The 15436-nt window shown below is 33.4% G+C and overlaps 1 protein-coding gene across 5 annotated transcripts in view; it reads right to left on the reverse strand.

Moving 5' to 3' along the window:
- LOC150089212 (MBT domain-containing protein 1-like) overlaps window positions 1–15436 on the reverse strand; it is a 406745-nt gene that overhangs the window by 65744 nt on the left and 325565 nt on the right. For all 5 annotated transcript variants that reach the window (XM_090388417.1, XM_090388411.1, XM_090388400.1 and 2 more), the window contains exon 17: window positions 10785–10895. In XM_090388417.1, coding sequence (XP_090244543.1) covers window positions 10785–10895 — 111 coding nt within the window. The remainder of the gene's footprint in view (window positions 1–10784; window positions 10896–15436) is intronic.

Raw genomic sequence — 15436 nt, forward strand, 5'->3', positions numbered from 1 at the left:
TGTTTCTACTGGGACATGCAGCAGCCTAGAAAGCAAGGGTGTTGAGGATCAAGGCTTACTGGAGGTCCTCATGGGGCAAGTAAATATATGGGTTATTAAGAGCAAAAACAGGTGCACATACACTTGCTTGTACACCAACACTAGGAGCACAGTAAAGGAATTTGAAGTACTGGGTAAGGTTTTCAAATGCAATCATTATAGGGACATTGGAAATATGGTGCCAATCAAATATCAGGAATGTGAATATGGTAAGTATGTGTACAGAAAGAATAGATAGGGTAGAAGGAAGGGAGGAGTTATGAGGTGTGTCTAAAAAATAATGAGACTGGTGCTATAAAATTTTTTATTAACAACTGAACTACAAATCAACATTATCCCCTTCAAAATAGTTCCTTTGGGAAGCCATACACTGCCGGAGACGTTGCTCCCACTCCCGGTAGCTGTGCTGGAAGTTTTCAACTGAAAGGGCCTTCAGCTGGTTTGTCACGACATTTTGGTTGTTGTTCACAGTTCCAAAATGAAGACCTCTGAGGTGGAATTTGGGGAAAAGGAAGAAGTCACACGGACTCAGATCAGGCGAGTATGAGCTGTGGAACCACTGGAATACCCTTTTTGGTCAAAAATTCGTTCACAGAAATGGCAGTGTGATAGGGAGCGTTGTCTTGACAAAGCATCCAAGAGTCCGCAATCTCCAGCCGGACATGATTAACCATTTTTCAGAGTAATTCAAGGACCTCACGATAGTACTGTTGATTAACTGTTTGTCCTTGAGGCACGAATTCCTTATGAACAACACCTTGATTGTCGAAAAAACAAATTAGCATGGATTTGATTTTTGATTTGCTCATTCTTGCTTTTTTCGGGCGCGGTGAGTTGCTCGTGTGCTACTCTGAACTTTGTTGCTTGGTTTCAGGATCGTACTCAAAAATCCATGCTTCATCACCTGTTATGACGTTTGAAAAAATTTCTGTCATTTTTGATGCGTTTAAGAAGGTCTAGGCACATTTTCCTTCTGATGTCCTTTTTTGGAACTAGCTTTACACAAATTTTCTGCATGCCCATTTCCTCGTTCAAAATGTCGTGAATGGTTTGGTGATTCAAATTCAACTCACTACCGATCATTCAGACTGTCAAATGTCAATGAGACCTCACGAGAGCCCTCACTTTCATCACATTTTTGTCCGTTTTTGACGTGCAGGTCTTCCAGAATGAAGATCGTCTTCTACACTCTCATGGCCATCCAAAAATGCTTTATGCCACCTAAAAACCAGTGCCCTTGATAGAGCATGCTCTCCATAAGCCTACTTTAATTTTTTGTAAGTTTCTGTTGCGTTTTCGTTAAGTTCGATGCAAAATTTGATCGCGCAACGCTGCTCGAGATTTAGTTTTTCCATTTTCTTAACACGTCACTACTACACACACTTACACAACTTGCTGTCAAGTTAGATGTGTTAGCGCTATTCAGTTGAAACTTGCACTCAACATCAAGTAAGAATGCATATCTCGGTTGGTGTCAGAAGCGTGGCTACAGTGTTGCCAGTTTTCAAGCCACGCATTCAGTCTCATTACTTTTTTTAGCATTAGCATAGGTACATGATGCAAGAAAGCAAACTTATATAGCATCATCCAAAAAAAAAAAAAAAAAACACAAACCCTTCTCATTTCACCCATCCACTCACTCCAAATGTTTGTCTAGTTCTGCTTTGAATCTATTTAAGCTATCAATTTCTACAACGACAGATGGAAGTTTGTTCCAGCAATCAACCACCTGCTGGCTAAAGGCAAACTTTCCACATCTATCCTACAACTGTCTTTCCTCAATTTGAATTTATGCCCTCTCAGGCGATTATTCTGAGCAAGAGGAAGAATCACATCAACATTGGGTAAGCTCAAACCATTCAAGGCTTTATCAGATCAATCAGATCACCTCGCAGGTGCCTAGTCTCCAGACACTGTAATTTGCAAAACTTAAGCCTTTCTTCATAAGAGCAACTCTTTGTTCCATTCACTAATCTTGTTGCCCTTCTCTGTACTCATTCCAACAGCTCTACATCCTTCTTAAAAGGTGCCTCCATAGCCAGGTGGGCAGGCGCAGCAGTGCGTAGCACAAACTTCTATTAGACAGCGGTTCGAGCCCGTGACCACCAAATACAGAGGATGTGGGAAGGTCAGGGAATGACCACCGCATATCCATGGAGGAATATGGCCTTAGTTGCTAATGCTCCTAAAAACCAAATAACAACTTAAAATGAGGCCTAGAGACCTGTATACAGTACTCAAGGTGTGGCCTGACCATTGCCTTATAAAACTTTTTAGACACACCTCGTATGCCCTTGGTTAAGAGGAACACAATCTAAGGCAATGCAATGCTGATTCTATTTAATGTGACATAAGCACTGGGAAAACAAAAATGACATGAGAATAAGAGTATGTTATAAGCCAAATGGCAGTATAATGAAGAGGTATATAAGAAAAATAGAGTGGGCCAGTAAATCAGAATATCTTATGATGGGGTCTTACCTTTCCAGATACTGAATGGAACTTATGGGTTGCTCACTCACACAGTAGCAAGACTTTTTTGGATTTACTGGATGATTGTTTTCTCTGAGAGAAAGCAATACCCTTTATATGATTAACAACAGTGATTCTTTGTGCATTATGAATCTCCAGACAAAGGAACTACTGGCAGTGATCATGATATATTGATGTGGGATTTACTTAAAAATAAAATTATTTTCAAGGGTAAAAAGGGAAGGGATTTTGCTTTTGTAAAGGAGGTTACAATGGTCTTAGAAAGTTTTTAAGTTCTTTTCAGCAGAACCAACTGATGATAATACCAACTGCAAATTATAAATAGGAAGCTCTAGAGAAGTAATCAGTGAAAGTATTAAGTTTATTGTACTAAGAAACAGTGTTCGAGTTTTGGACTTAAATGGATATCAGATGAATTGATGAGACTAATGATAGAGAAGAAAAATACACGTAATGATTGGCAGGTTATGAGAAGTCTCTGGATAAGAATGCAAAGAATTCTTTGTTTATATTAACAGCAGAAGAAAAGGGATAAACCATATTGAACCACTAGATATTATTGGCATAACAATTGATGATCCAGTTCAGGTTGCTGAAAAACTGAATAAATATTCTGCAGCTACATTCATACATGAAGAAGTATCCATGAATGGAAACACAACTATATGACAGATGTGGATCTGTTGGAATGAATGCAGAGAAGAGAATAAGATTAAACAAGACACAAAAGGTTACTCTTTCTATGAAAGACTGATTTTGCAAATTGCAGCACTTTGAAACTCTTGACCTACAAGGAGACTTTGCTGAAGTTTTAAGGCTTTATATTTATTGAGTAAACTTACTGCTGATGGCTTTCTTACACTTTCTCAGACAACTCACATGAAGGGATATAAACTAAAAAAGTATGGATGCAGGAGAGATGCGAGAAAATTTGCTTTTAGCCAGCATGATTGAATGTTGGAACAAACTTCCACCAGGTGTTATGGAAGTGTGTTATTTAAAGAGAAAAATTATTAGAGAGGATGGATAGATGAAGTGGATAAGGTTTATTTTATTTTTTTGCTGATGCTGCATAAGGGGGATTTTAACTTCCCACATATAGACTGAAACTTGTGGGTTGGCCACTCACACACACTAGCAAGACTTTTGTGGATTTATTGGATGATTGTTTTCTACAGCAGCATGTTCGAGAGGCAACCAGAGGGAGTAATGCTCTTGATCTGATTATCAGCAGTGATTCTTCATGCATTAAGAATCTGCAGATAAAGGAACCACTAGGTGGCAGTAATCACAGTGTACTGATGTGGGATTTACTTAAAGATGTAACTATGATCAGGGGTACAGGGAAGGGTTTTTGCTTTGTAAAGGTGACTACAGTGGTCTCAGATTTTTTAAATTTGATACAGTGGGACCAACTGATGATGTTACCAATAGCAAATTCTAAATGGGAAGCATTCAAGGAATTAATCTTGGAAGCTACTAGGCTTTTCATACCAACTAAGAAATACTGTTCAAGAGCTGGAGCTAAATGGATGTCATATGAATCTAATCAAGAAGCGTGTGCTACGCACTGCTGCTCCTGCCCACCTGGATACGGAGGCACCATGTGTGCATGCATATATGTGTAAGGAATGAACATATGGGAAATTTCCCCTTTATTCTTTAAATAAACTAAACTATATATATATTATAAAACTGCTTACCAATTGATATAAGTTGTAGCATAAATCAATCATCAAATCATTCTAATAATTTCCAAATTATTTACTGATTTTTTGAAATTGTTGTGTGATCTTTTGTTTGATGCAGCTGCTACTAGCTAAATGATGCTCTTGTCTGAGTGATGATTTGACGCAGGGAACCGCTTCAAATTCTTTCAATGATTTTTCCCCATTAAATTGATAGTCATTGGGAGACTTATAGTCGTAATAAGCAGTGAACTTTTTTTAACATCAACGATATTGTTCTGAATCCTCTCTCAGTGTCTGCTGAACTAACAGCAATACATTAAAAATTTTTCTGCCCCTTATAATACTGTCTGAGACTTATACATTCAATATCTTCTTTATCGACTAAGTCACAAAAATCATTTATCGTAATGTCATTGTTTCAAATGGTATATAATATTTATTCCTTTTTATAATATCTTCCATTCTCTTTCATAGTTCCCTTTATTTATTTTTATATCTTCAATCATTTTTATTGTTCGTCAAATTAATCTGTCAGGTTTAATAACTGAAACATTTCTTTCTTGTAAAGCTAAAGAAAGCATTGGCATCTGTTAGAATGTTGTTTATTAAAGTTGAATCTCTAAAAAATTTTCACTTCCCAAACATTTAACCATTCCCATTTCACGGTTTCTATTAAAGTGAATATACAAGGGTTGATATGATTTCCAAACTGCTTTTGCAGTTTGGAAATCATATCAACCAATCATATCAACCAATTTTCATTATTTCAATTTCTATCTCTTTAGATATATTATTTAATTCTCTCTTATGTTTATTGGATGTATAGCAGGAAACAAAGTTTTATTTAGAAAAGATTTAAATTGATTTACATCTTTTACTGCATCATCCAGAGATGAAAAAAAAAGATGTTTTCTCATTTCAGTACATATGTTTTGCAACAAGCGGGACCATAAATCTAGAATTGCAGCGATATGCCCATATCGATATTATCCTTTTTTTGAAGTTCTATTAAATATTTCATATCTGAAAATGATCAATTATTTTTAATTATATAATACATAGTGTTCAAAATTCTGATGGTACTTTCTAAATGTTTTTCGTGAACTTTATAGACACTCTTTAACAAAATACTTTTTTTCAGAAGTTTCAATTATTTCAAGTGCTTTATTATGTGGAATTTTTTCATGATGTTCTTTTAATTTTTTCCTCACTGATGAAAGCAAATTTTCTTTATTTGAACCATGAGCTTTAAACAGAACATGATTGCTATTCAGATGAAATATGTAACATTTAAAGACAACTTTTGAGCACCATTTGCACACAACATTTACATTACTAGCAATAATAAGCCACTCATATTTTTTGTTGAAATAATCAAATTGTTTTTCATTCCAGAAATATAAATTATTTGTTTTAATTTGTTCTGATTCTTGCACAGTATCAAAAGACATTCCAGGCTGCAGTTCATTATTAATATTGTTTCTTATTCATTCTCCCCAGATTCAAAAGTTTCATGTTTATGATATTTAGAAGTAACATTAAAAAATGTTTCCAAACTTTGTCTCTTCATTCTGAATGTTCTTTTTTAATATTTTATCATAAATTCTTAAATTTATAAATATCAAACCACTGCACAAAAATTAACTCATACCATAGTCGAACTTGGTTATAACGAGCATGGAAATAACAAGATCACGGCTGTAATGAGAAAAAGACCTAATGATTTTAATTTACACATATTCCCATGCAATCGCTCACTGTTATAAAGAGTGTACTACACGGATATACCGAACAAATTTTGAGACAAAACTCGGAACAGATTTTGCTCGAGTAGTTGAAAATTCCCCAATTCTTGGACTAGACTAAAATGAAAAGGGCGACTTAGCTTTATGACCACCTGCATCAGATTAGCGGCCAGTTTATGACCTTGTCCTACTGGGGACGTGGGCTATACAACGGTGCATGGGTGTTCCGCTTGTTGCATTACCCTATTTACAGATTGTCTTGTATTCAATGAACCATAAATTTATTTTGGGACTTCTAAAAATTTTGGAAACAGGACTTCTAAGAACGTTGTATGCATTTTGGGCTTCTATGAACTTGGTATGCAGATCACTTTACTATATTTTAAAGTAAAATCAGTTAGAAATGAACCCTTCCTTTGGAGACATGTCTACTAACAAAAGAAAGTGTCTCTCAATTCGTGAAAAAAGGCGAAATTATTCGTGAGTTAGAACGTGGTGCAAAAAATGTTGAAGTGTGTAAAAAGTTTTCTTTGTCCTCTTCAAGTGTAATGACATTGTGGAAGAATAAAGATGCTTATATATCGGCACTAGAAAAGAACATAACCAAAAAAAAAAAAAAAAAAAAAAAGAAAGTGCGAGATTACAAATGTTGATGAAGCATTGCTTCAATGGTTCACCACACAAAGAAGTGCCGGATTTTCAATAGACGGTTCAATCTTGAAGGCTCAAGTAAAAAATTTGCTAAACAATTTGGACGCGACGATATTGTGTGCAACAAAGGTTGGCTGGATCGATCTAAAAACCGACATAACATCGTTTATGCAAAAATTAGTGGAGAATCTCGATCTGCAGATCCAATAATGGCAAATGAATGGATTGACTGTGTTTGGACAGAAATCAGGAAAGATTTCAATGGCGAAGACATCTACAATGCCTACTAAACAGGACTTTTTTATAATTTGACACCTGACAATACATTTAAATTCAAAGGGGGAAAAATGTGTTGGTGGAAAAAAATCAAAGGCTCGCTTGACGGTGCTCGTATGCGCAAACATGATAGGAATTGATAAAAACAAAACAAAACAAAACAAAAAAAAAAAAAAAAAAAAAATGCTTGTTATCAGAAAATCGCAAAAACCTCGGTGTTTCAAAAATGTAAGGAAACTTCCTGTGAATTACACTGCAAACAAGAAAGTTAGTTAGTTAGTTAGTTAGTTATTTGGTTTTTAGGAGCATTAGCAACTAAGGCCATATTGCTCCGGGATACCCAAGTCATTCCCTGACCTTTCCACATCCTCCGTATTTGGTGGTGACGGGCTCGAACCCCGGTCTAATCAAGAAGCGTGTGCTATGCACTGCTGCTCCTTCCCACCTGGCTACGGAGGCGCCTAAACAAGAAAGTGTGGATGACTTTGGTTGTTTTTCAGCAAAAGTTTGTAAATGATTGGAATAGGGAGCTATTCAAAAAGAAGAAAAATATTTTTTACTGTTTGATAACTGTCCTGCACATCCCCAGATTCAAAATTTGTCTAACATTAAGCTGGTGTTTCTGCCTCCCAACGCGACAACAATTTTACAACAAATGAACATAGGTGTAATCAAGAGTTTGAAAGGATTTTATAAAAGATTTCTAGTTCTACATCTGATCAGTCAAAGAGAACAGAAACTTACTGAGTCTATATCGATATTGGATGCTATAAATTTATTGAATGATGTGTGGAACAATGTTACTTCGACAACCATCTTGAATCGCTTTAAGAAATCGAAATTAAATTCAAATGAAATTTCAACCGTAGACGAAGAAAACAACTTACCATTATCCAAATGGTTGCTATGTAACAATGTTGTAGGTTTTAATACAGATAACATTGTATGAGTCGATGACAACTTATTAACTGGTGGTCTTCCTACAGAGAGTGACATTGTAGATACTGTGCTCAACAAAGACGATAATGATGACGATGAAGATGATTGTGATGATGATATGATGACAATTGAAAGTGAATCAAAATTAGTGCTGACAATCTCACAAGCTCAAGGTGCAATGGACACATTAGTCAATTTTTTTGAAGGAACTGAGGCAAGTAATGAGACTTTTAACGCATTGAGTGTTTCAAGGGGAAACTTAAGAAATATCAAAATGAAATCTTTAAAACTAACATCAATTTCAAGATTCATAAATAAAGACTAATTGAAATCGTGTTTAGTATTAAGTGTATGGTTTTAAAATTATAGACAAATAAATTGTCTTTAATATTAAGTGTATTGTAATTTATACAAATACACTTAATTTGCATTTACATTAATATAATTTATTAATGTAAATTACATTAATTTACACTTAATACACATTTATAGAAATACACAAAAGCATATTAATACAAATAATATGTAGGTATATACTTATATATTTTTTTCTCTCTATTTCTTTTGTTTTTTGAATCTACCTTTTTATCAAATTATTGAGAATTTAAAAAAATAGGAGGTAGATTTACCTCATCACTGATATAAAGCATTCATTGTTTAATGGCCTTAGGGGCTTCCTCATCTCTGCTATCTGCACTGATATAGCAAGTAACGGTTATAACGAGGAAATTTTGTCGGTCTCTTGATGCTCGTTATAACCAAGTTCGATTGTATTTACACAAGTATTTAAAATAATGAAACCAAAGAAAAAACAACTATTTAGAAGCAGCAGCAGCAGCAGCAGCAACTACGTAATTCAAGATTAATGATAACCTGGTGATTCCCCTAAAGCAGTGGTTTTCAACCGGGGTGCGGCAACAACATTCCAGGGGTGCCACGTAATTTGGGTTTAAGTTACTTAAACTTATTTTTTTAAATTTATATGTTTATTTCATTATAAAATGGTGTACAATGTCTTTTTACAATATCGTTTACTTAGTACCTCTATATAAAGAATAAAATTATTATATACTGTATATATATAATTTGTATTATGTAATGTAATTTTTATAATTATATTATTGTAATAACTGATATAACATGTATATTTTTTTATATTTTATATATATACAGAGAGAGAATCAGATCTAACAAGCAGAAAATTGAGTAGGGGTGCCACAAAATAAAATAAATTACTTAGGGGTGCCATTATTAAAAAAAGGTTGAAAACCACTGCCCTAAAGAATGACAGTACACTAATGTGCAATGAATGTGTACACTAAGGTACAAGAATGTGCAATGCAGGCACACTGCTAACCGTTAGTACACAAACGGTGACAATGCAGCTTAGTTCTGAGAGCAATATTATGAGTTTATATTAAAATTTATATTATTAATTAATTTTACCATTTATCATAGCGGAAACTGGAATGGCTGTACTGGTGAGTACAAGCTGAATATCAGCCCTGACTGGACCAGCTGATGCTGCTGAAAAATGTAAATGGGAAGTGAATGCTTTAAGAAAAATAATGTTGCAGACTTTGCCCATTCCAGAAATGTTGAGTCACAGTTTTGCTCACAACAATGGCTCTGCTATCTAGGCTTAGCTGTCAGAAGTATTTCCAAAGATTCACCATAAAGAGAAGGTCTAAACTCAGTTTTTGGCTTTCTATCTTAGCTTTAGCACTGCTATGAAGAATTGTTAAAATGCCAAGCATGACTGGGAATAATTTGTTATATTTCAAACTTTCTTGTGCACTTGTGAGTTCTCCAATAACCACTGTACATCAATTCTTTCTTCTTTTGTAATAGCACCTGCTAGGTTCTCAACACTGAAACTGACAGAACTGATGCTGCAAAACAACTTTTGCTTTAATTATTTCTTCATGTTTAACAACATCAAGCAGTACTGGATAAAGGGACAGTTTAGTAGCAGGAGATAGAGAATGGCTATTAATGGCTACAGCATCACAGGCTAGTATTATGAGCAGGGTACCAGAGAGTCTGGTATTGGTCTCCTTACTTTTTTTTTTTTTTAATTTATTAATGGTATCGTTGTACAGATTTTCTTCAATATCTTCCCAATTCAGTCTGAACTGGGAAGATACTGAGGCAAAATCTCTGGAGAGCTTGCCAAATGCAGAAATTTACCTTTTCAGATTCAAATAAAAATACAGTACTTTTATTTTCTTGGGGAACCTTTTCTTTTCATTCGGATTCTGCTATTAATCACCAGAATAGCAGTCACCAGATTCTTGTAACTCACACTTGTGCTCACACTACATGAAGTACATGACTGGTCATGCAATGCTCACAGGACTTTGTGAATGTATAAGCATCATAAGTACATTTATGTTAAATAATTTTTTCTAAGATGTATCATATTTATTTTGCTTATTAATTTAAAGGCAAAGTTAAAAATCACTAATTGATAAACATTTATCACTTAAATATCTCTTGTAAATATGTTGGGATTTGATTCTCTATTAAAAATTGAGCTATTTACTTTTAATTTTCCATTTTACTTGTGCGCGTTTTTTTTATATGAGCATTTTGATACTATATTTTTTTGAAATTTATATTGAATTTATTTATTAGTAATTTTTTTTTTTAAAATTGAAATTACTGATGAATGTGTTGGAGGGTTTGTGCAATCCAATTTTTTTCCCCTTTCTGGACTTTCCCCTTCCATGAACTCTTTTGAATTTTTTTCACTGGTCCCTTGAATTAACAAGGTTTTACTGGCTACAACATCACAGACTATTATTATGAGCAGGGTACCAGAGAGTTTTATTTTTTATGGAGTATGCTAAAGAACTTCCATTATCACATATCTCTAACCCCCTGAAAATGCAATTTAGTAACTCAAATGTTTAATTCTAAATTCAATTTAAGTCCAGCCTGAGAGTACCTGTATCATCTCCTTCTTGTTTATAATTGTCTTCCATGCTTTCTGTTAACTGGTCCAATTTAGATCGAAATAACATCTTCCGGTTTTGCAAATACAACTTACTTTTCTTTTCTAAGAATAACAATAATAATATAAATTTAATAACTTATATACATTTAATGAATATAATTATATTATATTCATTAAAAATTAAATGATATAAAATAATTAAATGTGAGTGATACTTATAAAATAAAAAATTATAAGTATCATTCACAAAATAAGACAAAGAGAAAGAAAAAAGATAATAATAATAAACAATGACCAGTCATTCAGATACTAAATGGCAAAAGATGTGCATGTTAGTTTTTGTGTAATTGTAATTCCATTAAGGAAAATGGAATCACACTATGAGTCAGAAATTTGGTTTAGAAAATTAATCCTAACCACTACAGGGAAGGAAGGCACAGATCCCAAAATAAAATTTTTATTTAAAAAACTTAAGAGCATCAAAAACTGAAAGATGTGGAATCCTGAAATTGTGCACAAATTCAAATAGTTTAATTTTAAAAATACTAATTGATGATCTATAAAAATCATGTCTGAGAACTGAGACTACTGAGATGAAAACATTCTTTTAGAAAAAAACACTATAATAAATCTAAATGCAACAAGGCATAATACTATAAGAGCTTAAAATTATCTATTAAATATTAGTGTAGATACACCATAGATAGCTCTTAAATGAAAACTATGATAGTAGTGTAAAGGTATCGTTTCAACTCGTTTCATTTAAGAGCTATCATGGTGTATCTACACCAATATTAAATAGATAATTTTAAGCCCTTATAGTATTATGCCTTGTTGCATTTAGATTGATTATAGTATCATCATGTACACCTTTTGGCATTTCTCATATTGTGGGATTAACTTCACAACTGGGTTGTCATGATTGCATTACAAGGTTACCTGCCCACCCACCGATGGAAGGCCAACAAGCCTTGAAACGGTGTTGTCTGGGTGGTGGTACGCACCGAGAATAAATAACAACAGTCTTCTCTATTAGTGAAGTGTTACTTATTCGAGGTAGTACAATACATGGTAACTCATTGTGAAGGATGATCACAATATGAGATACAGTTGAAACGATGCCTTTACACCAATATTTAATAGATAATTTTAGGCTCTTGTAATATTATGTCTTGTTGCATTAAAAAAAAATAGAAGATTTGTGGTGTTGAAAATGAAATCCAAGATCATCAATACTTATGGAACTGCATATAGAATGTCATTAATTTCAAGAAATTGTGAAACAATAAATAAAGTAGATAAATTAAGTAAGCTTTTAAGCCAACAGAAAAATCTTCAAATAATAGACCTCTAGGGTTGGGAAAGTTCTGACTCAATAACTGCAATGGAATACACCAACCATATATGACTGAAACTTTATAAACATAAATTAAAATAGAATAACAATAAAGGAAGAAAGGATACAAATTAAAAGTGATAAAAAACCATAGCTATGAAGCAATGTTTGTTTTAATCGCTTTTACTTGTAATATTCTGTATATTTTAATTTTATATATTTATCTATCAGTTTATCACTTTTAACTCTACAGTTGTCAGTGCATTTTATTTTTACAACAAAATTTCTTCTGTCTTATTTTATTATTATTCTATTTTAATTTACTTTAATAAAAGTTCAGTCATATATGGTTGGTGTATTACATTGCAGTTATTATGAGCCAATAGAAAATTATCAGCATTTTAAAACTGATTACCATTGTACAATATATAGTATGCAGATACATTAACCTACCAAAAGTATTCAGACATCAAAATTGGAAAAACATGTACTTTAATAAACAAATTAAAATGGTCGAGATGCACCTTTGATCCCAATGATGGCAGTGATTAATTGTGTTGAGCACTTATGATGTTCCTTGTACTAGGCAGCAGCATTAGGTCACAAAAATTCGTGACAGAAATAAGTTAGAATTAAATAACATTACAGCAAAACTTACAAACAGGTTCCTATACAACACTGTCAAAAACAAAAATAAATAAATATACAAGATGGGTAACCCGACAAGGCAAAGAAAAATTACATTATACCAAGATAAAAACAAATACTGACATTAATTGCAGCCCAATGACTGCTAGTTACTGTCTTACTAACCTAACATTATAAACAGCAAAAGCCACTATTTCATATTAGGAAGAAACAAAAACAAATAATATAAAAAAAAAATTTTTAAAGTCAATTCCTACTTAGGTCAACAAAGAAAAATTTTATTTTAGTTACTTTTTATTAAATAATTACAATTAATATAAATATGTATATACATATGACAGAATCACAATATTAAGTGGCAAAATAGAAAGCGAATTTCCTTGCAATTTTCCATTTTCCTTTCTATATATGGTGTTGGACTATTATTTTTATTCACATGTTTCATTTTCCATTTTGTTCCCTCCTTGACTCAGACTAGAACCCAGAATGAAAAAAGAATCTGAAAAAGAAATTTTTTTTCCAGCGATCTACACGCTTCGCCACTGACGGTATTTATTCCTAAATTTATATCCCGCTAAATATCTTATATAAGAGAAATTTTTTTCTCCCATATAAAACTAAAATTAATTAATTAAATTTAATTAATGAATTAATATTTGAAAAAACTGTATTAACATCAAGTGTCATCCACTACAAGTTTAAAAAAATGTATTTGAACTAGAGTGGATGAATAACAAAAATTTATTGATTTTCGCAAGAATTGAACTCATATTCTTCACCTTCACTTGAAAAATACTGAAATCCTTGCATTTTACCGATTGAGCTACTGCCTGTTGATTTCAATTTTATTCCTAAATTTATATCCTGCTAAATATCTTATATAAGAGAAATTTTTTTCTCCCATATAAAACTAAAATTAATTAATTAAATTTAATTAATGAATTAATATTTGAAAAAACTGTATTAACATCAAGTGTCATCCACTACAAGTTTAAAAAAATTTATTTGAACTTGAGTGGATGAATAAAAAGTATTTTATTAACGATTGAAAATTTGAACAAGATATATAAATATATATAGGGAGAGTGTGAACTAATAGTAGGAATTGAAAAAAGTGGTCATCACAATCTACAGGGAAGGCATGGGAAAAATCTATGAGAATATGCAATAAATATAGATTAGAAGAGGTTTTAAAATGAATAAGAAAAAAATACTGAAACAATGTAATTTAAATTTAAAACACCGAATTTAAATTGGACATACCGAGAGAAAAACAGAAATAGTGAAAGATGGATATGAATGGGAAGAAAAAAATCATAAATAACTTCAGTTACAGGAAGAGTTTTCCCAAAAGGAAAATTAAAGAGGCTATGTTTATAAGGAAATCAACAGAAATATTGGTAAAGAGAAATTAAAAGGGGAACCAAAAAATTAAGTCATTTTAAATCTCTCTCTCTCTCTCTCTCTCTCTCTATTTGAAATAAAGAAATTAAAGCTTTAACTTGAACAATAAAAGGATGCTGACTGGTTGCAGCATGTGTTCGGCCTGTTTTGGGAGAGGGGGTTTGGTTTTTTTTTTTTTTTTTTTTTTTTTTTAGGAGCATTAGCAACTAAGGCCATATTGCTCCAGGATATGCGGCGGTCATTCCTTAACCTTTCCGCATCCTCCGTATTTGGTGGTGACGGGGTCGAACCCCGGTCTAATCAAGAAGCGTGTGCTACGCACTGCTGCTCCTTCCCACCTGGCTACGGAGGCGCCGAGAGAGGGGGAGAGGGGGAGAGAGAGAGAGAGAGAGAGAGTGTGGAAATTATGGAAGCAAATTCAGAAGAACGGTGCCCACAGAAGTATCTATAGAAAAGGCATGCAGCAGTAACAAAACATCTATGAGACAGAGAGTGAAGAGACTTTGTTAGAGATGAGTCATTTATTAACCTCACTGCTCTCTTTTGAATGGAATCTAGAAGCCTGAGAGAGGTTTTGGGGGAATCACCCCAGATCTAGGAACAATATTCCATGGTGGGGCAGATTGTGATTTGTACAGAGTGAACAGCTGTTTGGAAGAAAAGTAACCAAGAGTGGAAGATAAAACCCAGTTGTTTAAATGTAGAGGAAGCAATATTTGTCATGTGTTTATGTCAAGAGAGACTGGCAGTCAGGGTAATCCATAGTAGGGATATGTGACCATGTCTAGAAATTAGAGTATCATCAACAATAAGCATAGGAGCAGAAGAATCCTGCTCCAGTGCTTATGGTGTTTGCAAGATATAAGACAGGAGTGAGTTTTAGAAGGACTGAAATCTAAGTTATCTTTGCCCAACTGGAGAATTACCTGGAGATCAGCATTTAAGGAATTGGTAGCAGATATTTGAGTGGTGAAGCTGTTTGTACAGGGCAAGGTTTCTCAAACTGGAAGGTGGAATGCAATGTGCTATCATCAGCAAAACTATGGATAGGATTTCCAGTCAATGGAAGAAGGTCATTAATAAACAAGAAGAAAAGAGTAGGGAAAGAACTGAAACTTGGAGTACACCTGCATTAGTGGAGAAGTTAGAAGACAGATAGCCATCTACCATCACCTACAGTGATTGGCCAGAAAGAAAACAAACTGGATACTCAATTACAAAAAACATTTGGCAAACCAAAAGGCAGAAGCTCATT

The sequence above is a fragment of the Mastigoproctus giganteus genome, chromosome 2, assembly GCF_048544385.1.
Source record: "Mastigoproctus giganteus isolate SK-2022 chromosome 2, ASM4854438v1, whole genome shotgun sequence".
Taxonomy (NCBI): domain Eukaryota; kingdom Metazoa; phylum Arthropoda; class Arachnida; order Uropygi; family Thelyphonidae; genus Mastigoproctus; species Mastigoproctus giganteus.